At 46.2% G+C, this 25,887-nt stretch overlaps 1 protein-coding gene and 1 long non-coding RNA gene across 2 annotated transcripts; both read left to right on the plus strand.

Moving 5' to 3' along the window:
- Positions 1–2,060: 2,060 nt before the first annotated feature.
- On the plus strand, positions 2,061–6,393 carry LOC116967967. The gene is made up of 3 exons (XR_004410368.1): positions 2,061–2,081; positions 2,250–2,251; positions 6,269–6,393. It is a non-coding gene; the product is annotated as an uncharacterized LOC116967967 (long non-coding RNA).
- Positions 6,394–13,025: 6,632 nt separating this feature from the next.
- On the plus strand, positions 13,026–23,286 carry LOC116967959 (zinc finger protein 383-like). The gene is made up of 3 exons (XM_033014595.1): positions 13,026–13,034; positions 13,323–13,841; positions 23,232–23,286. Exons 1-2 carry the CDS (start codon positions 13,026–13,028, stop codon positions 13,737–13,739), a joined length of 426 nt encoding a protein of 141 aa, XP_032870486.1. The 3' UTR covers positions 13,740–13,841; positions 23,232–23,286.
- The last annotated feature ends 2,601 nt before the right edge of the window (positions 23,287–25,887 follow it).

Consider the following 25,887-nt stretch of genomic DNA (forward strand, 5'->3'; position numbering starts at 1 on the left):
ATAAAATTGGATAAGTCTCCAGGTCCTGACAGGATATTCCCTAGGGCATTGAGGGAAGTTAACAATTGAAATCAGGGATAGTATCAAAACAAAAGATGAAGCGTACAAATTAGCCAGAAAAAGCAGCCTACCAGAGGACTGGGAGAAATTCAGAGACCAGCAGAGGAGGACAAAGGGCTTAATTATGAAAGGGAAAATAGATGATGAAAGAAAACTGGCAGGGAAAATAAAAACTGACTGCAAAAGCTTATATAGATATGTAAAGAGAAAAAGATTGGTTAAAACAAATGTAGGTCCCTTGCAGTCAGAAACGGGCGAATTGATCATGGGGAACAAGGACATGGCAGACCAATTGAATAACTACTTTGGTTCTGTCTTCACTAAGGAAGACATAAATAGTCTGCCGGAAATATCAGGGAACCGGGGGTCAAATGAGATGGAGGAACTGAGTGAAATCCAGGTCAGCCGGGAAGAGGTGTTAGGTAAATTGAATCGATTAAAGGCCGATAATCCCCAGGGCCAGATAGGCTGCATCCCAGAGTACTTAAGGAAGTAGCCCCAGTAATAGTGGATGCATTACTGATAATTTTTCAATACTCTTTAGATTCTGGAGTAGTTCCTGAGGATTGGAGGGTAGCTAATGTAACACCACTTTTTAAAAAGGGAGGGAGAGATAAAACGGGGAATTACAGACCAGTTAGTCTAACGTCGGTAGTGGGGAAACTGCTAGAATCAGTTATTAAAGATGGGATAGCAGCACATTTGGAAAGTGGTGAAATCATTGGACAAAGTCAGCATGGATTTATGAAGGGTAAATCATGTCTGACGAATCCTATAGAATTTTTCGAGGATGTAACTAGTAGAGTGGATAATGGAGAACCAGTGGATGTGTTATATCTGGACTTTCAGATGGCTTTCGACAAGGTCCCACATAAGAGATTAGTATACAAACTTAAAGCACACGGTATTGGGGGCTTCAGTATTGATGTGGATAGAGAACTGGCTGGCAGACAGGAAGCAAAGAGTAGGAGTAAACGGGTCCTTTTCACAGTGGCAGGCAGTGACTAGTGGGGTACCGCAAGGCTCAGTTCGGGGACCCCAGCTATTTACGATATATATTAATGATTTGGACGAGAGAATTGAATGCAACATCTCCAGGTTTGCAGATGACACGAAGCTGGGGGGCAGTGTTAGCTGTGAGGAGGATGCTAGGAGGCTGCAATGTGACTTGGATGGGCTGGGTGAGTGGGCAAATGCATGGCAGATGCACTTTAATGTGGATAAATGTGAGGTTATCCACTTTGGTGGCAAAAACAGGAAAGTAGATTATTATCTGAATGGTGGCCGATTAGGAAAGGGGGAGGTGCAATGAGACCTCGGTGTCATGGTACACCAGTCATTAAAAGTAGGCATGCAGGTGCAGCAGGCAGTGAAGAAGGCGAATGGTATGTTAGCATTCATAGCAAAAGGATTTGAGTATAGGAGCAGGGAGGTTCTACTGCAGTTGTAGAGGGTCTTGGTGAGACCACACCTGGAGTATTGCGTTCAGTTTTGGTCTCCTAATCTGAGGAAAGACATTCATGCCATAGAGGGAGTACAGAGAAGGTTCACCAGACTGATTCCTGGGATGTCAGAACTTTCATATGAAGAAAGAGTGGATAGACTCGGTTTGTACTCGCTAGAATTTAGAAGATTGAGGGGGGATCTTATAGAAACTTACAAAATTCTTAAGGGGTTGGACAGGCTAGATGCAGGAAGATTGTTCCCGATATTGGGGAAGTCCAGAACAAGGGGTCACAGTTTAAGGATAAGGGGGAAATCTTTTAGGACCGAGATGAGGAAAACTTTTTTCACACAGAGAGTGGTGAATCTCTGGAATTCTCTCCCGCAGAAGGTAGTTGAGGCCAGTTCATTGGCTATATTTAAGAGGGAGTTAGATGTGGCCCTTGTGGCTAAAGGGATCAGGCGGTATGGAGAGAAGGCAGGTACAGGATACTGAGTTGGATGATCAGCCATGATCATATTGAATGACGGTGCAGGCTCGAAGGGCCGAATGGCCTACTCCTGCACCTATTTTCTATGTTTCTAAGTTAGTGTAGAAATAGCAGGGGCTATGACAGAAATATTTCAAATGTCATTAGAAACGGGAATAGTGCCCGAGGATTGGCATACTGCGCATGTTGTTCTATTGTTTAAAAAGGGTTCTAAGAGTAAACCTAGCAATTATAGACCTGATAGTATGACTTCAGTGGTAGGCAAATTAATGGAAAAGATACTTAGAGATAATATATATAAGCATCTGAATAAACAGGGCCTGATTAGGAACAGTCAACATGGATTTGTGCCTGGAAGGTCATGTTTGACTAATCTTCTTGAATTTTTTGAAGGGGTTACTAGGGAAATTGATGAGGGTAAAGCAGTGGATGTTGTCTATATGGACTTTAGTACGGCCTTTGACAAGGTTCCTCATGGAAGGTTGGTTAAGAAGGTTCAATTGTTTGGTATAAATGCAGGAGTAGCAAGATGGATTCAACAGTGGCTGAATGGGAGACGCCAGAGAGTAATGGTGGATGGCTGTTGGCAGGTTGGAGGCAGGTGACTAGTGGGGTGCCTCAGGGATATTTGTTGGGTCCACTGTTGTTTGTCATGTTCATCAATGATCTGGATGAAGGTGTGGTAAATTGGATTAGTAAGTATCCAGATGATTCTTACTAGGCGGTGTTGTGGATAATGAAGTAGATTTCCAAAGTCTACAGAGAGATTTAGGCCATTTGGAAGAATGGGCTGAAAGATGGCAGATGGAGTTTAATGCTGATAAGTGTGAGGTGCTACATCTTGGCAGGACAAATCAAAATAGGACGTTAATGGTAAATTGAAGCGAATTGAGGAATGCAGTTGTACAGAGGGATCTAGGAATAACTGTGCACAGTTCCCTGAAGGTGGAATCTCATGTAGATACGGTGGTAAATAAAGCTTTTGGTATGCTAGCCTTTATAAATCAGAGCATTGAGTATAGAAGTTGGGAAGTAATGTTAACATTGTGCAAGGCATTGGTGAGACCAATTCTGGAGTATGGTGTAGAATTTTGGTCGTCCAATTATAGGAAGGATGTCAACAAAATAGAGAGAGTACAGAGGAGATTTACTAGAATGTTGCCTGGGTTTCAGCAACTAAATTACAGAGAAAGGTTGAATAAAGGTTGAAAGGATCGAAGGGTCGAATTGCCTACGCCTACACCTATTTTCTATATTTCTATAAGTCAGGTCTTTATTCTCTGGAGCGCAGAAGGTTAAGGGGGAACTTGATAGAGGTCTTTAAAATGATGAGAGGGATAGACAGAGTTGACGTGGACAAGCTTTTCCCATTGAGAGTAGGGAAGATTCAAACAAGAGGACATGACTTGAGAATTAAGGGACTGAAGTTTAGGGGGAACATGAGGGGGAACTTCTTTACTCAGAGAGTGGGAGCTGTGTGGAATGAGCTTCCAGTGGAAGTGGTGGAGGCAGGTTCGATTTTATCATTTAAAAATAAACTGGATAGGTATATGGATGGGAAAGGAATGGAGGGTTATGGTCCGAGTGCAGGTAGATGGGACTAGGGGAAAATAATTGTTCGGCACGGACTTGTAGGGCCGAGGTGGCCTGTTTCCGTGCTGTAATTGTTATATGGTTATATGGTTATGCTGCCTGACCTGCTGAGTTATTTCAGCACTTTGTGTCTATCTTCTCCACAAATACTGCCTGACCCGCTGAGTTACCAGCACTTTGTCATAGATACAGAGTTGGAAAGAGGCCCTTCCGGCCAACTCGTACCCACACTCCTAGATCCTTCGTCTCCACACATTCAATAAAGGCCGGCCGGCCTGCCTGCCTGCCTGCCTGCCTGCCTGCCTGCCTGCCTGCCTGCCTGCCTGCCTGCCTGCCTGCCTGCCTGCCTGCCTGCCTGCCTGCCTGCCTGCCTGCCTGCCTGCCTGCCTGCCTGCCTGCCTGCCTGCCTGCCTGCCTGCATGCATACACACAAGAAAAATATACAGAAACATAAAATCAATAGAAAGAATTTAAAAATATATATATTTAAAAACGTTCATTCAAATAGTAAAAAACGTACGCGGGATAATGTACACAGACATCTCTCTATCTCTCTCTGCCTTTATCTATTTCTATCTCTCCCTATCTATCGATTTCTGTCTCTATCTATCTCTCTATCTATCTCTACTTATTTATCTCTCTCTCTCACACTGTTATCTGTCTATCACTCTCTCTCTCTTTGTATCTCTCTAGCTCCATCTCTCTAGCTCCATCTCTCTAGCTCCATCTGTCTCTCTATGTATCTCTCTATCTGCGGAATGTAATAGACATTAGACAACAGGTGCAGCAGGAGGCCATTTGGTCCTTCCAGCCAGCACCGCCATACAATGTGATCAAGGCTGATCATCCCCAATCAGTACCCCGTTCCTGCCTTCTCTCCATATCCCCTGACTCTGCTATTTTTAAGAGCCCTATCTAGCTCTATCTTGAAAACAGAGTACCTGCCTCCACTGAGGCAGATAATTCCATAGACTCACCACTCTCCGTGAGAACAAATATTTCCTCGTCTCCGTTCTAAATGGCTTACTCCTTATTCTTAAACTGTGGCCCATATTTCTGAACTCCCACAACATCGGGAACATATTTTCTACCTCGAGCGTGCCCAAGCCCTTAACAATCATATGTTTCAATGAGATACCCTCTCATCCTTCTAAACTCCAGAGTGTACAAGCACAGCTGCTCCCTTCTCTCAGCATATGACAGTCCCGCAATCCCAGGAATTAACCTTGTAAACCTACGTTGCACTCCCTCAATAGCAAGAATGTCGTTCCTCAAATTAGGGGACCAAAACTGTACACAATACTCCAGGTATGGTCTCACTAGGGCTCTATACAACAAGAGAAGGACCTCTTTGCACCTATTTTCGATTCCTCTTGTTATAAAAGGCAACATGCCATTGGCTTTCTTCACTGCCTCTTTCATGGACTGATGTACAAGGACCCCCAGATCCCGTTGTACTTCCCCTTTTCCCAACCTGACGCCATTCAGATAACAATCTGCCTGCCTGTTTTTGATACCAAAGTGGATAACCTCACATTTAGTCGCATTACACTTCATCTGCCATGCATCTGCCCACTTCCCCAACCTGTCCAAATCACCCTACATTTTCATAGCGTCCTCCTCACAGTTCACACTGCCACCCATCTTTGTGTCATTTGCAAAATGTGCTAATGTTACTTTGAATCCCTTCATCCAAATCATTGATGTATAATGAAATAGCTGTGGTCCCAGCACCAAGCCTTGCGGTACCCCACTAGTCACTGCCTGCCATTCTGAAAGGGACCCGTTAATCCCTACTCTTTGTTTCCTGTCTGCCAACCACTTCTCTATCCATGTCAGCACTCTACCCCCAATACCATGTGCCGTAATTTTGCCCACTAATCTCCTGTGTGGGACCTTATCAAATGCTTTCTGAAAGCCCAGGTACACTACATCCCCTGGCTCTTCCTTGTCCATTTTCAAAAGTTACATCCTCAAAAAATTCCAGAAGATTAGTCGAGCATGATTTCCCCATTCATTAGATTAGTCCCATTAGGATATTTTTACCCTTACAATTTCAAAGTTCTATCCATACGGACACCACATCTCCCGTTTCAATGTCACCCCTTGCAAGGGACTGAATTTCATTCCTCACCAACAGGGCAACCCCACCCACTCTGCCTACCTGTCTGTATTTTCGATATGAGGTATATCCTTGAATATTCAGTTCCCAGCCCTGATCCTCTTGCAGGCATGTCTCAGTAATTCCCACAACATCATACTTGCCAGTTTCTAACTGAGCTTCTAGCTCGTCCACTTTATTCCTTATACTTCGCGCATTCATATACAGTACTTTGACCTCCGTATTCACATCCCCCCCTTGCAATTGGCCCTGACCTTACTCTGTTGTCCATTCTCAAGCTTTCCTTCCCATTAATTCGAGAATATTTTGTAATTTTTCCTGTAGCCGATTCCCCTTCAACTCAATCTTTAAACTCCCAATTTGTCAATCCCCCCCCCACTATTTAGTTTAAACCCAGACGTGTAGACCTAGCAAACCAGCCTGCCAGAATGTCGGTCCCCCTCCAGTTAAGGTGTAATCTGTCCCTTTTGTACAGGTCACCCCTACCTCAGAAGAGATCCCATTGGTGTATAAATCTAAATCCTTGCTCCCTGCACCAGCCCCTCAGCCACACATTCAGATCCCCTATCTCGCTGTTCCTGTCCTCATTAGCACGTGGTACTGAAAGCTATCCAGAGATAACCGCCCTAGAAGTCTGGCATTTCAATCTTCTTCCCAACTCTCTGAAGTCATGTTGGAGAACCTCCTTCCTCTTATTCCCTATGTCGTTTGTGCCCACGTGCACAACTACTGCCGGCTGTTCCCCTTCTCTCTCGAGGACGTTCAGAATTTGGCTCGTGACATCCTGAACCTTGGCACCAGGGAGGCAACAGACTATCCTCGCATCTCGTCTGCCGCCACAGAATCTCCTGTCCGCTCCTCGGACAATCGACTCACCCACCACTAGGGCTCTGCCCGACGTCGGCCGAGTCCCATCTCCGGGATTGGAGCCACTGACGTGTCCGCCGCTCGGACTGGAATCATTGTCTCCCCGGACAGTTCCCAAGTGGGCGTACCTGTTTTCATTAGGCACAGCCGCCTGAGTCTTCTGCACTCCACGATTTCCACCCTTTCTCTCCGTCACACACCTTGGTTCTTACCGTAACCTCGGCGTGACAATCTCACTATAGGTTCTGTCCAGGAAACTCTCGTTTTCCCGGATGGACCTGAGGTCATCCAGCCGCTTCTCCATTGCCTCAACACGGTCCTTTAGGATCTAAAGCTGGACGCACTTGCCACAGTTGTAGCAGCCAGAGGCTCCATCCCTGACCCTGGGCTCCCACATTCTGCAGGGCTCACACTGTCTCATCTGCCCCGACATGTGTTCACTGCGTTCCGTCCTCTCGCACTTTATGTGTAGCCTCCTCTCCTCAGCCGAAGACTCTCAAGCCAAAGACTCACAAGCACTTTCCCCCCCAAAGACGCTCCCTCAGAGTTCTTGCTTATATTGACTGATAAATTGCCCAATTTTCAAACCAAATTCCACAGTTTTCAACTGTTTTGCCCCTCTGACTGACTTCTAAATCTCCTCCCACTCGGGCTAGAGCCAATCAGGGCTTTCTCCTGCTTCTCTTTGTTGCTGTTGCTTCAAACTGCACGGGAGCGCTCTCTCTCCATCTCTCTCCCTCTCTCTCTTTTCTCCTTCTCTCTCCATCGCTCCCTCTCTCCCTCCCTCTCTGTCTCTCCCTCTCTGTGTCCCCCCCCCCCCCGCTCTGACCCCCTCGCTCTCTGTCTCTCACTCTGTCTCTCTATCTGCGGGATCATTGGACATTGAGGCGGGGCCCATCTGTGGGGCTGGGGCTCCAACAGGCTGCTTCACTGTTCTAGCCAGTCTCTGAGGTCAGGTTTAAAACTCCTTCACTAAGATCCTCCATTCTGATTTTAAATTTATCACCAAAATTTTTCTTCTTCCAGATTACAGCTTTGGCGACTGCCTCCTGCACACGATCAGTTGGTTCACCCTCCAGGTCCACCTCATCCAGATTTTCTAGGCTGTTTTGGTAATGTTCAATCAAAATTTGTCATGTTTGCTTTGCCCAGGTTTCAACATTAGAGGCCAATTGTTATAATGTTTCCTGGGTGTGATTTGCCGCATTTACAAAGTGTTAATATCTCACTAGTGTTGTGGAAGAAAGGCAGAAACATTCATGTTATTGTGCTGTACTCTTGCTAGTGTTGGAGGAGAAAGGTTAAGCATTCATTTTATTGCTTCCAAATCGACAGCAGAATCCATTTTGTAAACTCTAAATCTTTAAACTCTTTCATTCCTTCCTCTATATCATATATGATAACATTCACAGTCCTCGGTAGGTACACATGGTCGCAAGCATTTAAAAATAAAAATCAGAGCGATGATTAACAAAAAGATAGAGCCATACTGTAACACAATGCCCCAGAGTCCACCAAACCAACTGAATGGCCAGCAGCTCCCATTTCCTTCATTGTACCCATGCATGTCACTGCCAACCTTGCGGAGCTTTTCAATTTATTGGGAAATATTGGTAGCAAGGTCAGTGATATTAGCGGATTCATCAGGGATTATAGGAGCCTCACTCTTGTCTTATTATAGCACAGGTGCCTCCTTGTTGATCTTTGTAGGTAAAAGTAAACAGGAAATGACTGTCTTTATGCAGGGGTATGGAGAAAAAGGCTGAACATGTTGTCGGTTTCTGCCGGTATAGATGACAGAATAATATTGGTGTCAAGTACTAAAGGAGCAATAGGGGTCACTATTTTAAATAGCTCGCAGGTCTTAGACAACACACCATTCATTACGTCTTCCTACTTTCGGGATTGGCAGAATAGGAGTATTACAGAACTTTGCTTTTCACTAATACTCCTTGTTGTAATAAAGATACTGTGACCATAGCTATCCCTTCTTCAGCCTCTGGGGCCAGTCAATATTGTTTTAAACATGGCAAGGTGGCACCCTTTTTTAAAGTCTCTTTATGTTCAAGGGCTGAATGCACTCATCCCACATGATTCTTATGCTTTGCCCATAGTTCAGAGGGTACTTGGACCAGAGCCATTGGTAACCTTGGCAGATCCTCAGTAGGCGGCTGGTACACAAAATTGCTGGGGAAACTCAGCGGGTGCAGCAGCATCTATGGAGCGAAGGAAATAGGCGACGTTTCGGGCCGAAACCCTTCTTCAGACTGATGGGGGGTGGGGAAAGAAAGAAGGAAAAAGGGAGGAGGAGGAGGAGCCCGAGGGCGGGCGGATGGGAGGGTGGGAGGAGACAGCTAGAGGGTTAAGGAAGGGGAGGAGAAAGCACGGGCTAGCCAAATTGGGAGAATTCAATGTTAATGCCATAAGGACGCAAGGACCCCAGACGGAATATGAGGTGCTGTTCCTCCAATTTCCGCTGTTGCTCACTCTGGCAATGGAGGAGACCCAGGACAGAGAGGTCGGATTGGGAATGGGAGGGGGAGTTGAAGTGCTGAGCCACCGGGAGGTCAGGTAGGTTATTGCGGACTGAGCGGAGGTGTTCGGCGAAACGATCGCCCAACCTACGCTTGGTCTCACCGATGTAAATCAGCTGACATCTAGAGCAGCGGATGCAGTAGATGAGGTTGGAGGAGATACAGGTGAACCTTTGTCGCACCTGGAACGACTGCTTGGGACCTTGAATGGAGTCGAGGGGGGAGGTGAAGGGACAGGTGTTGCATTTCTTGCGGTTGCAACGGAAAGTGCCCGGGGAGGGGGTGGTGCGGGAGGGAAGGGAAGAATTGACGAGGGAGTTGCGGAGGGAGTGGTCTTTGCGGAAGGCAGACATGGGGGGAGATGGGAAGATGTGGCGAGTGGTGGGGTCACGTTGGAGGTGGCGGAAATGGCGGAGGATTATGTGTTGTATTTGCCGGCTGGTGGGGTGAAAGGTGAGGACCAGAGGGACTCTGCCCTTGTTGCGTGTGCGGGGATGGGGGAGAGAGAGCAGTGTTACGGGGTATGGATGAGACCCTGGTGTGAGCCTCATCTATGGTAGTTAAGTGTGACTCAGACGTGTCGCCCATCTTAAATCGATCCCTTTGGTTTTTAGAGAGGTGGACCATTATTCCTAATCCCGGGATCGCAAAGAACAAATAAGGGGTCACTGTTAATGGTTCAAGTTTTTTCAACCAGGGGGAGACTTGTTCCTGGTATCCGGGATTAGGGAGGCACGTATATAATTCAGTGCAATGCATTTGCTTATGCTCATGGCTGGTTTCAACAAGATACTGTAAATACTGGCCTTTTTAAAAATGTTTTGTATGACTTCCTTTTACCTCCAGTCTTGCAGGAGGACGTCCAAGTTCATATTTCCTTTTTCCAGTTTCCAATTCTTTTGCAATCGGTTAGGTGTATGCAAGGAGGATTATTTTCGACCTTCACTGCTGAAGGTGTAGTCAGTAGTTCTTGCAAGGGCTTCTTCCACCGTTCTCCCAATTTCTTATCAGCTCGTGATCTCCTTGTTGTAAGGATTCGCTGTTATGGTTAGTTGATAGTGGGTTCTGTGGTTCAGTGGTTTCTGTAAGACTGACAAGATTCGGGTCAATTGCTGTGCAGATGTAATTAATTAATCACTAAGATCCTGTTCAGTCGCAGTCAAGGTTTTAAACTCTTTAACTACTTCCAAGGCAGACCCTTTAAAATAGGTCATTATAAAGAAAAAAACTATTTCAAATTAACAGATTTTTCCCTGAGATAAAGTAATTTCCAATTCTCATCCAACACCTCAATCTGAATCCCACATGTCCAGTGTGCAATTCAGATCTCTCTTGAATTCAATTCAAAAGGTAAGAAATAGGAAGAAATCAAAATTAAAATACCGACAAGATCACCAATCCTAATGCCAGGTTACGCAGCAAAGAAAATGAACAGTCTCCTTGCTGAGCCACATCCGCTGTTTAATAAATGTTGAGAATATAGAGAATAAACAGTTAATTTCCACATAGATCGCCAATGCATTTCTGAAGAGCAAAGGAAAATAAAATATCTGTGCGGCTCCACCCCCACACAACAGCAACTTCTTAGAGACACTACCTTTTAAACCACATGAGACTACAAAGATTTATCATGTAAATGAGCAAGCTCATTCAATGACATCCTATTTCATCTGAATTATAGGATTCATTCAACATTCACCCAGAACCGGTTCCACAAACAAGTAACAGTCTTTAAACTCACTCACTCTACACCCTCTTTTCTGTGACATTCACTCACAAATTTCCACACCTCACGCAATATGTTGAATCTCAGATATTCACACATTTAAAGCAATAAAATTCTCACTCAAGAGTAAAACACAGTTATACACACCACAAAGAAATCATGCAAAATCTTAAAACTTTGATACACCCCAAAATGTTCATACTTTAATCATGAATACAGCATATACTGAAGAATGGTCTCAACCCAAAACACACATTTACACATCCCTTATATCCCACTCCTCTCTTTCTCTGTCTCTGTTGCTACTGTTCTTGCCCTCCCTCTTAGATACGGATCATTTCATAAAAGTTAAAAATTGTAAGCTCCATTCCACATTCCCTTCCCTCCTTATCACCATGCGTAAGGAAGTGTATATAGTGTAAAAGAATGGGCATAAAAACAACAGGTACACAAATTTGTCCGAGAGGTTGAGCCAGAGGCCCGTCAAAGGGTCAACGGTGCAGCCCCCTCCTTTCCAAAGATCTTTATACGTGGCAAAACGTTACATTAATTAACTTTACATTCCCTTGTCTGACAGAGCCGTTTTGCCTACTAGAATCTTTGGTTTTGTGGGGACCAATGTGCAGAATTTGTAATCTGCTGTGCGGGCAGTAATGTCAGCTAGGGCGTTCCCCCGGGAGACTTTGTTGTGGCCACTTGTATGGGCATTGCACTTAATAATGGCCAGTTGGACTGGGAGGGCTAAGGCGTGCAGTGGCTGGTGCAGTAGCCAGTGCTGTTTTTAAATTGCGAAAGCCTTCTTGTTGGAGTGAGAGAGAATTGCTGTGGTGCCTTGGCAGAGACACCAGCAAGAGTAGTTTAATGTATCCTTTGTTCCATAGATGCTGCATTTTTGTCTACCTTCCTTATTTACTGAGGTAAATCTCCACATAAACTACACGTCTGGGGGTAAAACTGTGGTAAATAATGTTACAAACATCTCTCAGTGTCTGTCCCCCCCCCCCCTCTCTGTAAATAATCAATACATCTCCACAAACTACAGGTCTGTGAGAAAACTGGGGTAAATCTATATTACTAAAAGTCTGAACTTGACCGCTTTTGGCCCACTGTGCTGCGATTTCCGAGAGAACGCCGCAACCTACGGTCGTCATTTTTGGCCACCTCGCTCAGAGCCCCCCTCCGCCTTTCGGGACCGGAGGATCTTTCCCATCGATGAAAAATCAGAGAGATATTAATGTTTTTTTTTAATTGCCATTCTCTCTGCTGCCGCTGCTGGCGGGAGGGGGGAGGGACGATAAAACCCGGAAGTGGTGTACCTCACTCAGTCTCTGCAACATGGAGGAAGCCTGAGGGTCATGTCTCTCTGAACTGTGAATAACACTGAACACATGTCTACTCAACTGTGAGTACCCTTAATGTGGTTCTAAAATGCTTGCAAAAAGTGTCTATTGTTTCTAAAATGGTTGCAAAAAGTGTCTCTATTGGTTCAAAAATGCTAGCAAAAAGTGTATTTTTTGGTTCTAAAATGGTTGCAAAAAGTATGTATTGGTTCTAAAATGTTTATAAAAGTGTCTATTGGTTCTAAATTGCTTACAAAAAGTGTCTATTGGTTCTAAAATGCTTGCAAAAAGTGTCTATTGGTTTTAAAATGCTTGCAAAAAGTGTCTATTGGGTTTAAAATGCTTGCAAATAGTGTCTCTATTGGGTTTAAAATGCTTGCAAAAAGTGTCTCTATTGGTTCTAAAATGCTTGCAAAAAGTGTCTATTGGTTCTAAAATGCTTGCAAAAAAAGTGTCTCTTTTGGTTCTACAATGCTTGCAAAAAGTGTCTATTTTGGTCCTAAAATGCTTGCAAAAAGTGTCTCTTTTGGTTCTAAAATGGTTCCATAAAGTGCCTCTATTGGTTCTAAAATGCTTGCAAAAAGTGTCTCTTTTGGTTCTAAAATGGTTCCATAAAGTGTCTCTATTGGTTCTAAAATGCTTGCAGAAATTGTATTTTGGTTCTAAAATGCTTGCGGAAAGTGTCTCTATTGGTTCTAAAGCTTGCATAAGTGTCTATTGGTTCTAAAATGCTTGCAACAGGTGTCTATTAGCTGTTGTTGTGGTAACTGCTTTGAAAGGCTGCACTGCCAAAAAAAAGGCTGTTGTTGGTGGTGGTAACTGCTTTTTAATGGCTGCACTGGGGAAAAAATGGCTGCTGTTGGTGGTGGTCACCGCTTTTAAATGGCTGCACTGGAAAAAAATGGCTGTTGGTGGTGGTGGTATCTTCTTTGAAAGGCTGCATTGCAAAAAAAAAGGCTATTGTTGGTGGAGGTAACTGCTTTTAAAAGGCTGCACTGCAAAAAAAAATGGCTGTTGTTGGTGGTGGTAACCGCTTTTAAATAGCTGCACTGGAAAAAAAATGGCTGTTGGTGGTGGTAACTGCTTTGAAAGGCTGCAGTGCACCAGCGCACCCACACCGGCGAGCGCCCCTACACCTGTGCTCAGTGCGTCAAGGGCTTCACCAGCTCCAGCAGTCTGCTGAAGCATCAGCGCACCCACACCGGCGAGCGTCCCTACACCTGTGCCCAGTGCAGCAAGGGATTTACCCACTCAACCAGCCTGCTGGTTCACCAACACACCTACACTGGCGAGCGTCCCTACACCTGCGCCCAGTGCTGCAAGGGCTACACCAGCTCCTCCAGGCTGCTGTCCCACCAGCGAGTGCACGCCGGCGACCGTCCCGTCCCAAGCATAGTGTGTGGAGAGCGCTTTGCCATGGCCTCGCAAGACCTGTCTCTCCAGCACATGCACACCAGTGACCAACCCTACGACTGCCCGTACTGTGGTGAGGCGTTTGACAGCTTGCGGGAGTTGCAGCAGCACCGGTGGACCCACGCTGGCGACCAGTTGCTCCCACTGTGAGAAGAGAGCATGAGGGCTGCGGGAGCACCAGCGGATACACACCAGGGAGAGACCCTTTGTGTGCGCTGAGTGTGGCAAGGGCTTCACCCGCATGTCCAGCCTGTGGCAGCACTGGCGTACCCTCAGCAGTTAGCGTCGCTTCCCCTGCCCGTTCTGAGGTAAGTGCTTAGAAACATAGAAAAAAGATGCAGGAGTAGGCCATTCGGCCGTTCGAGCCTGCACCGCAATTCAATATGATCATGGCTGATCATCCAACTCAGTATCCTGTACCTGCGTTCTCTCCATACCCCCTGATCCCTTTAGCCACAAGGGCCACATCTAACTCCCTCTTAAATATAGCCAATGAACTGGCCTCAACTACCTTCTGTGGCAGAGAATTCCACAGATTCACCACTCTCTGTGTGAAAATTTTTTTTCTCATCTTGGTCCCCTTATCCTTAAACTGTGACCCCTTGTTCTGGACTTCCCCAACATCGGGAACAATCTTCCTGCATCTAGCCTGTCCAACCCCGTAAGAATTTTGTACGTTTCTATAATAACCCCCCTCAATCTTCTAAACTCTAGCGAGTACAAGCCAGGTCTATCCAGCCTCAAGGGCCACATCTAACTCCCTCTTACATATAGCCAATGAACTAGCCTCAACTACCTTCTGTGGCAGAGAATTCCAGAGATTCACCACTCTCTGTGTGAAAAATGTTTTTCTCATCTCGGTCCGAAAAGATTTCCCCCTTATCCTTAAACTGTGACCACTTGTTCTGGACTACCCCAACATCGGGAACAATCTTCCTGCATCTAGCCTGTCCAACCCCTTAAGAATTTTGTAAGTTTCTATAAGATCCCCCCTCAGTCTTCTAAATTCTAGTGAGTACAAGCGGAGTCTATCCAGTCTTTCTTCATTTGAAAGTCCTGACATCCCAGGAATCAGTCTGGTGAACCTTCTCTGTACTCCCTCGATGGCAAGAATTTATTTTCTCAGATTAGGAGACCAAAACAGTACGCAACACTCCAGGTGTGGTCTCACCAAGGCCCTGTACAACTGTAGTAGAACCTCCCTGCTCCTATACTCAAATCCTTTTGCTCTGAATGCTAACATACCATTCACTTTCTTCACTGCCTGCTGCAACTCCATGCCTACTTTCAATGACTGAGTCCTGCCATCCCAGGAATCAGTCTGGTGAACCTTATCTGTACTCCCTCTATGGCAAGAATGTCTTTCCTCAGATTAGGAGACCAAAATTGTACACAATACTCCAGGTGTGGTCTCACCAAGGCCCTGTACAACTGTAGTAGAATCATCTGCTCCTATACTCAAATCCTTTTGCTATGAATGCTAACATACCAGTCGCTTTCTTCACTGCCTGCTGCACCTGCATGCCTACTTTCAATGATTGGTGTACCATGACACCCAGGTCTTGTTGCATCTCCCCTTTTCTTAATCGACCAACATTCAGATAACAGTCTACTTTCCTGTTCTTGCCACCAAAGTGGATAACCTCACATTTATCCACATTATACTGCATGTGCCATGCATTTGCCCACTCGCCCAACCTATCCAGGTCACCTTGCAGCCTCATATCATCCTCCTCACAGCTAACACTGCCCCCCAGCTTCGTGTCATCCGCAAACTTGGAGATGTTGCCTCTTCCAAATCATTAATATATATTGAAAATAGCTGGGGTCCCAGCACTGAGCCTTGCGGTACCCCACTAGTCACTGCCTGCCATTGTGAAAAGGACCCGTTTACTCCTACTCTTTGCTTTCTGTCTGCCAGCCAGTTCTCTGTCCACATCAATACTGAACCCCCAATACTGTGTGCTTTCAGTTTGCATACTAATCTCTTATGTGGGACCTTGTCGAAAGCCTTCTGAAAGTCCAGATATAACACATCCACTGGTTCTCCCTTATCCACTCTACTAGTTACATCCTCGAAAAATTCTATAAGATTCGTCAGACATGATTTACCTTTCATAAATCCATGCTGACTTTGTCCAATTATTTCACCACTTTCCAAATGCGCTGCTATCCCATCTTTAATAACCGACTCTATCATTTTCCCCACTACCGATGTTAGAGTAACTGGTCTATAATTTCCCGTTTTCTCTCTCCCTCCCTTTTTAAAAAGTGGGGGGAGAGTGATTCCTTCCCTCTAGAGTTGCTGCCTATCCCGCTGAGTTACTCCAGCATTTTGTGTCCACCTATCACTTGCCAGGCTTTGTCCACCCATCTCTCTTTACCAGCTTCCACCCCCCACCCTCTCCAATCAGTCTGAAGAAGGGTCCTGACTTCATATGTTGTCTGTCGATTCCCTCTAAAGTGGTGGAGGAACTCAGCGGGTCAGGCCGCATCTGTAGAGGGAAGTCAATCCAAGGCGACCACTCCCACCTCTCTCTTCCAACTTTCTCCATCCCCCACACCAAGCAGTCTGAAGAAGGATCCTGACCTAGAATGTTGCCTGCCCATGCTCTCCAGAGGTGCAACTTACTCCTGGAGATTGTGTTTCTTTTTGTAAACCAGCTTCTGCAGTTCCTTGGATCTAGACTAGGCGTGCATTTCACCCTACACATGCGCTTGTTCCGCCAAGGCCTGCTGGATCTCCCGGTTGCCAACCATTTTAACTCCCCTTCTGTCCTGGGCCTCCTCCATTGCCAGAGTGAGGTGACACGCAAACTGGAGGGATAGCACCTCATAGCTTACAGCCCAATAACATGAACATTGAATAATCCAAATTAAGGAGACATCCCCCATCGTGGGCCATCTCTTTGTCATTCCTCTGTCTTCTCGCTGACGAAAGGCGTCAGGATTAATCCGGACTCGCCGCTTCCTGTCCCCAGGCCGTCCCCCCTCAACTCTGAACGTTGGGATCATGCTCTCCGCCCTTGGACGTCGGCAAGACTCCGTCTGCAGTAAACAAGGACTTTTGCTCGTCAACCCGCTGGAGCCAAGTTGTATTCCAATTAAATAAATGCCTCTTTTTGTAGAAGAAATTAATTTACAGGGAAATTAAAAGAAAATGAAAAGTGGAGACTTTGCAGATTTGCTTCGAGATTTTATTGCATGACAAGACTAGAATGGGGGAATCGACGACCAGAGGACATGGGTTCAAGGTGAAGGGGAGAAGTTTTAATAGGAATCTGAGGGGTAACTTTTCAGTCACATGGGAGGCCTCGTCCCCCCCAACGCAACCCATTCCCCAACACAATATTCCACCACTCACATGTTCCCCCCATGCAACCCATTCCCCTAAAGCTATATTCCAACACTCAGGGGAGGGTGTGGGGGAGGGTCAGTCTGGGAGAGGGCCTGGGTGAAGATGGGGGTTGGGAGGGGGTTGTGGGTGTGATGTCTTTGTAATGTATTATATGTAATATATATAATGTAAATGCCAGTGCCTGTGATGTCTTTAAAGTGAAGAGGGAGATGTGATGTATTTGGAAAATATGTGATATATATATTGTGTAATATATAATGGAAATGCCAGTGTCCCTTGAGGCCAAATGCAGAATCTGGCAAATGTACCTGAGCCTCGTGACTGAGGTCAAGTGACCTTCAAGATAAATTGCAGTAATTGCAGATTAAACATATCTTACTCGGTGGCGGACGTGGTTTCCTTGTGCTAGTCTAAACAGGGCCTTACCTGGTCACAAACATTACAGTGGGAGAGGGGGGTCTAGGAGGGGGATGTGGGGGAGAGGGGGTGGCAGGGTGTTGGGGGTCCGGGGGAGTGGGTGAAGGGAGGGTATGTGGGTGAGGGGTGTGTGGGAGAATGATTAATACGAGTCAGATGGTTAATACAAGTCAAACACAATACAAGGGAATCTTGACATTAGTCTATCTCACCTTTCAGGCGACCCACACCACCATCCCCATTCCAAGCCAATCATAAGCCTCCCATTTACTGCAACATATCTACGCTACTAGGGGTCGGGGGCGCGGGGGATCTGCTGTAACTCCTCACAGAAGAGTAAACAAGCTTTGTTATCTGCTCTGCTATTTCATGTTTACATTTACCATCCACCCTTCACACACTCCAAGACAAGAGGTAATATGTCTAATCTTACTTTGCTGATTCCCATAACCTCTTCTGCACCTGGTCAAGCAACAGCTGCCTATTGTCACATCCAACACACCGTTTCGTTACCTTGTTCAATTCCAATCAAAATTAAATAAGGAAGGATATTAATTTTACTTCCACAGTTTCCTCCTTGTTGATCAACGCTTAGTGTAAGAAAGGATATTAATATTTTCTCTCATTAATCAGTTGCAAAAATTGAGCCATATAGGTCCGATTATAATTTTGGTTGGAGCAAGCAAAGAGATACCTCCTTGTGCATGCGAAGGAATATGGGCACAAACCCAACATTCTAATCAGATAAGGAAGCTTGTTTACTTCCAGCAGCGAATTCACTGTGTTTTGTGTGGAAGTTGTTTTCGTTGGATTTCAGACTCCAACCTCTACCCTCCTCCTGTTTAGATGCCCATCTAGATGCCTCACTTCACCTTTGTTTTCTCTCTCATCCCACAAAATGATAGTATATTCATGTATTTTATACTACAAAGATAGTTAATACGGAAGATGTCTACATTTTAGGATCTTAATAAATTTAAGATCAGTTTATCACGCCTAATAGTCTTTCCTGTTCATGTGATGAATCCCCTATTTTTCCATAACTGCCTAAAGCCTATCTGGCCCTGGGGATTTATCGACATTTAATCCATTCAATTTACCTAACACCATTTCCCGATTTCACTCAGTTCCTCCATCTCCTTTGACCCGCGGTCCCCTGTTATTTCCGGCAGATTATTTATGTCTTCCTTAGTGAAAATGGAACCAAAGTAGTTATTCAATTGGTCCGCCATGTCCTTGTTCCCCATGATCAATTCACCTGTGTTTGACTGCAAGGGACCTACATGGTCGCATTCTTCTTCTGGCAGTGGTACAAAGGAAGGTGGGTTTATAGCAGGTGATGGCTGATAAGTACAGTTCGGATGTGATAGGCATGAGATTTCTCCGTGGATTTTGAATTCAGATGTACGGATGCCAGCACGGCATTGAGGTAATTGAGGATGGAGGAGGAGAGAGTGGCGAGCTGATTTGCCAGTCCGCTGCCGTCCTTGCCGAGTGGCCGTGGTGTTGCCAGGGACTGCCGCATCCACCCACGCCTTCACCGGAGAGAAGTACCGGCCCATCACCTCCTACACAAAGGCTGCCGTCCAGCGGGCCGGATCTGGGTGCAATGGCCAGTGCCAAGCTGGTGGCCTTTGTGGGGGAGGTGATAGACTCGGACCCATGGCCACGGGCATCGTGGTGATTGTGGCCACAGACCGGCTGCACCGTGACCTGCCTGTGCATCAACAGGTCCGACGACGACTTGAAGCCTTTGCCGCAGCCGGAGCAGATGAAGGGCCACTCACGGCTGTGCACCCGCCGGTGCACCAGCAGCCCCAACAGCCAGGCAAAACTCTTGCCACAGGTGGAGCAGCCGAAGAGCTTCTCTCCCGGGTGCACTCGCCGCTGCATCTTCAGCTCATGCGTTGTCTTGAAGCTCTTGTCGGAGATGGAGCAGCCGAAGGGCCTCTCGCCGGAGTGCTCGCGGTTGTGCCGCAGCAGTCTATCGTAGTGGGTGAAGCTCTTGCCGCACTCCAAGCAGTTGAAGTGGCGTTCTCCCGTGTGCAGCCGCCGGTGGATCTCCAGCTGGCTCGCCACGCATGCCAGGCCTTGCCACACATGTCGCACTCATCACGCTTCTCCATGGTGTTCCCCGTCATGTGGTCCTCCACCGAAGCTCAGCCCCTCCAAGCTCAACCCGCACACCGAGCAGATGGGGGGGGGGGGGGGGCTCACCGGCACCATGGCCTCCCTCAATGGCCGCTCACGTTCCTGTCTCTCTGTCCACAGCAATGGATCCTAAACCCTGCAGGAGGGGAACACAGAGGGTCAACAAGCTGGGAAACAGGACATTACTAATGCGCGAATGTTACTAGTGCTTGAAGGGGAGCGGCAGAGGGTGTGGCGAGTCAGGGGGTGGGGGAAGAAGGGGGTGATGGAGTGAGGGGCGGGTGGGGTGAGATCCTGTTCAGTCGCAGTCAAGGCTTTAAACTCTGTAACTACTTCCAAGGCAGACCCTTTAAAATAGGTCATTATAATGAAAAAAACGATTTCAAATTAACAGATTTTTTCCTGAGATAGATTCATTTCCAATTCTCATCCAACATCTCAATCTGAATCCCACATGTCCAGTGTGCAATTCAGATCTCTCTTGAATTCAATTCAAAAGGTAAGAAATAGGAAGAAATTAAAATACCGACAAGATCACCAATCCTAATGCCAGGTTACGCAGCAAAGAAAATGAACATTCTCTTTGCTGAGCCACATCCGCTGTTTAATAAACGTTGAGAAGATAGTGAATAAACAGTTAATTTCCACATAGATCGCCAATGCATTTCTGAAGAGCAAAGGAAAATAAAATATCTGTGCGGCTCCACCCCCACAAAACTGCAACTTCTTAGAGACGTTACCTTTTAAACCACATGAGACTCTACAAAGATTTATCGTGTAAATGAGCAAGCTCATTCAATGACATCCTATTTCATCTGAATTATAGGATTCATTCAACATTCACCCAGAACCGGTTCCACAAACAAGTAACAGTCTTTAAACTAACTCACTCTACACCCACTTGTCTGTGACATTCACTCACAAATTTCCACACCTCACGCAATATGTTGAATCTCAGATATTCACACATTTAAAGCAATAAAATTCTCACTCAAGAGTAAAACACAGTTATACACACCACAAAGAAATCATGCAAAACTCTTAAAACTTTGATACACCCCAAAATGTTCATACTTTAATCATGAATACAGCACATACGGAAGAACGGTCTCAACCAAAAACACACATTTACACATCCCTTATATCCCACTCCTCTATTTCTCTGTCTCTGTTGCTACTGTTCTTGCCCCTCCCTCTTAGATACGGATCATTTCATAAAAGTTAAAAATTGTAAGCTCCATTCCACATTCCCTTCCCTCCTTATCACCATGCGTAAGGAAGTGTATATAGTGTAAAAGAATGGGCATAAAAACAACAGGTACACAAATTTGTCCGAGAGGTTGAGCCAGAGGCCCGTCAAAGGGTCAACGGCGAAGACCCCTCCTTTCCAAAGATCTTTATACGTGGCAAAACGTTACATTAATTAACTTTACATTCCCTTGTCTGACAGAGCCGTTTTGCCTACTAGAATCTTTGGTTTTGTGGGGACCAATGTGTAGAATTTGTAATCTGCTGTGCGGGCAGTAATGTCAGCTAGGGCGTTCCCCCGGGAGACTTTGTTGTGGCCACTTGTATGGGCATTGCACTTAATAATGGCCAGTTGGACTGGGAGGGCTAAGGCGTGCAGTGGCTGGTGCAGTAGCCAGTGCTGTTTTTAAATTGCGAAAGCCTTCTTGTTGGAGTGAGAGAGAATTGCTGTGGTGCCTTAGCAGAGACACCAGCAACAGTAGTTTATTGTATCCTTCGTTCCATAGATGCTGCATTTTTGTCTACCTTCCTTATTTACTGAGGTAAATCTCCACATAAACTACACGTCTGGGGTAATACTGTGGTAAATAATGTTACAAACATCTTTCAGTGTCTGTGCCCCCCCCCCCCCCTCTCTGTAAATAATCAATAAATCTCCACAAACTACAGGTCTGTGAGAAAAACTGGGGTGAATCTATATTACTAAAAGTCTGATCTTGACCGATTTTGGCCCACTGTGCTGCGATTTCCGAGAGAACGCCGCAACCTACGGTCGTCATTTTTGGCCACCTCGCTCAGAGCCCCCCTCCGCCTTTCGGGACCGGAGGATCTTTCCCATCGATGAAAAATCAGAGAGATATGAAATTGTTTTTAAATTGCCATTCTCTCTGCTGCCGCTGCTGGTGGGAGGGGGGAGGGACGATAAAACCTAGAAGTGTTGTACCTCACTCAGTCTCTGCAACATGGAGGAAGCCTGAGGGTCATGTCTCTCTGAGCTGTGAATAACACTGAACACATGTCTACTCAACTGTGAGTACCCTTAATGTGGTTCTAAAATGCTTGCAAAAAGTGTCTATTGTTTCTAAAATGGTTGCAAAAAGTGTCTCTATTGATTCTAAAATGCTAGCAAAAAGTGTATGTTTTGGTTCTAAAATGGTTGCAAAAAATATGTATTGGTTCTAAAATGTTTACAAAAAGTGTCTATTGGTTCTAAATTGCTTACAAAAAGTGTCTCTATTGGTTCTAAAATGCTTGCAAAAGGTGTATTGGTTCTAAAATGCTTGCAAAAAGTGTCTCTTTTGGTTCTAAAATGCTTGCAAAAAGTGTCTCTTTTGGTTCTAAAATGCTTGCAAAAAGTGTCTCCTTTGGTTCTAAAATGCTTGCAAAAAGTGTCTCTTTTGGTTCTAAAATGGTTCCATAAAGTGTCTCTATTGGTTCTAAAATGCTTGCAGAAATTGTATTTTGGTTCTAAAATGCTTGCAGAAAGTGCCTCTATTGGTTCTAAAGCTTGCATAAGTGTCTATTGGTTCTAAAATGCTTGCAACAAGTGTGTATTGGCTGTTGTTGTGGTGGTAACTGCTTTGAAAGGCTGCACTGTCAAAAAAAAGGCTGTTGTTGGTGCTGATAACTGCTTTTAAATGGCTGCACTGGGGGGGAAAATGGCGGTTGTTGGTGGTTGTAACCGCTTTTAAATGGCTGCACTGGAAAAACATGGCTGTTGGTGATGGTATCTTCTTTGAAAGGCTGCATTGCAAAAAAAAGGCTTGTGTTGGTGGAGGTAACTGCTTTTAAAAGGCTGCACTGCAAAAAATGGCTGTTGTTCGTGGTGGTAACCGCTTTTAAATTGCTGCACTGGGAAAAAAATGGCTGTTGTTGGTGGTGGTAACTGCTTTGAAAGGCTGCAGTGCACCAGCGCACCCACACCGGCGAGCGCCCCGACACCTGCGCCCAGTGCGGCAAGGGCTTCACCAGCTCCAGCAGCCTGCTGAAGCACCAGCGCACCCACACCGGCGTACGTCCCTACACCTGTGCCCAGTGCGGTAAAGGGTTTACCCGCTCAACCAAGCCTGCTGGTTCACCAACACACCCACACTGGCGAGCGTCCCTACACCTGCGCCCAGTGCTGCAAGGGCAACACCAGCTCCTCCAGGCTGCTGTCCCACCAGCGAGTGCACGCCGGCGACCGTCCCGTCCCAAGCCTAGTGTGTGGAGAGCGCTTTGGGATGGCCTCGCAAGACCTGTCTCTCCAGCACATGCACACCAGTGACCAACCCTACGACTGCCCGTACTGTGGTGAGGCGTTTGACAGCTCGCGGGAGTTGCAGCAGCACCGGTGGACCCACGCTGGCGACCAGCTGCTCCCACTGTGAGAAGAGAGCATGAGGGCTGCGGGAGCACCAGCGGATACACACCAGGGAGAGACCCTTTGTGTGCGCTGAGTGTGGCAGGGGCTTCACCCGCATGTCCAGCCTGTGGCAGCACTGGCGTACCCACAGCAGTGAGCGTCCCTTCCCCTGCCCGTTCTGAGGTAAGTGCTTAGAAACATAGAAAATAAGTGCAGGAGAAGGCCATTCGGCCCTTCGAGCCTGCACCGCAATTCAATATGATCATGGCTGATCATCCAACTCAGTATCCTGTACCTGCGTTCTCTCCATACCCCCTGATCCCTTTAACCACAAGGGCCACATCTAACTCCCTCTTAAATATAGCGAATGAACTGGCCTCAACTACCTTCTGTGGCAGAGAATTCCACAGATTCACCACTCTCTGTGTGAAAAATGATTTTCTTATCTTGGTCCCCTTATTCTTAAACTGTGACCCCTTGTTCTAGACTTCCCCAACATCGGGAGCAATCTTCCTGCATCTAGCCTGTCCAACCCCTTAAGAATTTTGTACGTTTCTATAATATCCCCCCTCAATCTTCTAAACTCTAACGAGTACAAGCCGTGTCTATCCAGTCTTTCTTCGTATGAGTCCTGCCATCCCAGGAATCAGTCTGGTGAACCTTCTCTGTACTCCCTCTATGGCAAGAATGTCCTTCCTCAGATTAGGAGACCAAAACTGTACACAATACTCCAGGTGTGGTCTCACCAAGGCCCTGTACAACTGTAGTAGAATCATCTGCTCCTATACTCAAATCCTTTTGCTATGAATGCTAACATACCATTCGATTTCTTCACTGCCTGCTGCACCTGCATGCCTACTTTCAATGATTGGTGTACCATGATACCCAGGTCTCGTTGCATCTCCCCTTTTCTTAATCGGCCAACATTCAGATAATAGTCTACTTTCCTATTCTTGCCACCAAAGTGGATAACCTCACATTTATCCACATTATACTGCATGTGCCATGCATTTGCCCACTCGCCCAACCTATCCAGGTCACCTTGCAGCCTCATAGCATCCTCCTCACAGCTAACACTGCCCCCCCAGCTTCGTGTCATCCGCAAACTTGGAGATGTTGCCTCTTCCAAATCATTAATATATATTGTAAATAGCTGCGGTCCCAGCACTGAGCCTTGCGGTACCCCGCTTCTCACTGCCTGCCATTGTGAAAAGGACCTGTTTACTCCTACTCTTTGCTTCCTGTCTGCCAGCCAGTTCTCTGTCCACATCAATACTGAACTCCCAATACTGTGTGCTTTAAGTTTGCATACTAATCTCTTATGTGGGACCTTGTCGAAAGCCTTCTGAAAGTCCAGATATAACACATCCACTGGTTCTCCCTTATATACTCTACTAGTTGCATCCTCGAAAAATTCTATAAGATTCGTCAGACATGATTTACCTTTTATAAATCCATGCTGACTTTGTCCAATGATTTCACCACATTCCAAATGCGCTGCTGTCCCATCTTTAATAACTGACTATCATTTTCCCCACTACCGATGTTAGACTAACTGGTCTGTAATTTCCCGTTTTCTCTCTCCCTCCCTTTTTAAAAAGTGGGGGGAGAGTGATTCCTTCCCTCTAGATTTGCTGCCTATCCCGCTGAGTTACTCCAGCATTACGTGTCCACCTATCACTTGCCAGGCTTTGTCCACCCATCTCTCTTTACCAGCTTCCTCCCCCACCCACTCCAATCAGTCTGAAGAAGGGTCCTGAATCGACAGACGTTGTCTGTCGATTCCCTCTAAAGTGGTGGAGGAACTCAGCGGGTCAGGCCGCATCTGTAGAGGGAAGTCAATCCAAGGCGACCACTCCCACCTCTCTCTTCCAACTTTCTCCATCCCCCACACCAAGCAGTCTGAAGAAGGATCCTGACCTAGAATGTTGCCTGTCCATGCTCTCCAGAGGTGCAACTTACTCCTGGAGATTGTGTCTCTTTTTGTAAACCAGCTTCTGCAGTTCCTTGGATCTAGACGAGGCGTGCATTTCACCCTACACATGCGCTTGTTCCGCCAAGGCCTGCTGGATCTCCCGGTTGCCAACCATTTTAACTCCCCTTCTGTCCTGGGCCTCCTCCATTGCCAGAGTGAGGTGACACGCAAACTGGAGGGACAGCACCTCATAGCTTACAGCCCAATGACATGAACATTGAATTATCCAAATTAAGGAGACATCCCCCATCGGGGGCCATCTCTTTGTCATTCCTCTGTCTTCTCGCTGACGAAAGGCATCAGGATTAATCCGGACTCACCGCTTCCTGTCCCCAGGCCGTCCCCCCTCAACTCTGAACGTTGGGATCATGCTCTCCGCCCTTGGACGTCGGCAAGACTCCGTCTGCAGTAAACAAGGACTTTTGCTCGTCAACCCGCTGGAGCCAAGTTGTATTCCAATTAAATAAATGCCTTTTTTTGGAGAAGAAATTAATTTACAGGGAAATTAAAAAAAATGAAAAGCGGAGACTTTGCAGATTTGCTTCGAGATTTTATTGCATGACAAGACTAGAATGGGGGAATGGACGACCAGAGGACATGGGTTCAAGGTGAAGGGGAGAAGTTTTAATAGGAATATGAGGGGTAACTTTTCAGTGACATGGGAGGCCTCGTCCCCCAACGCAACCCATTCCTCAACACAATATTCCACCAGTCACCTGTTCCCCCCATGCAACCCATTCCCCCAAACCTATATTCCAGCACTCAGGGGAGGGTGTGGGGGAGGGGCAGTCTGGGAGAGGACCTG

The sequence above is a fragment of the Amblyraja radiata genome, chromosome 42, assembly GCF_010909765.2.
Source record: "Amblyraja radiata isolate CabotCenter1 chromosome 42, sAmbRad1.1.pri, whole genome shotgun sequence".
Classification (NCBI taxonomy): domain Eukaryota; kingdom Metazoa; phylum Chordata; class Chondrichthyes; order Rajiformes; family Rajidae; genus Amblyraja; species Amblyraja radiata.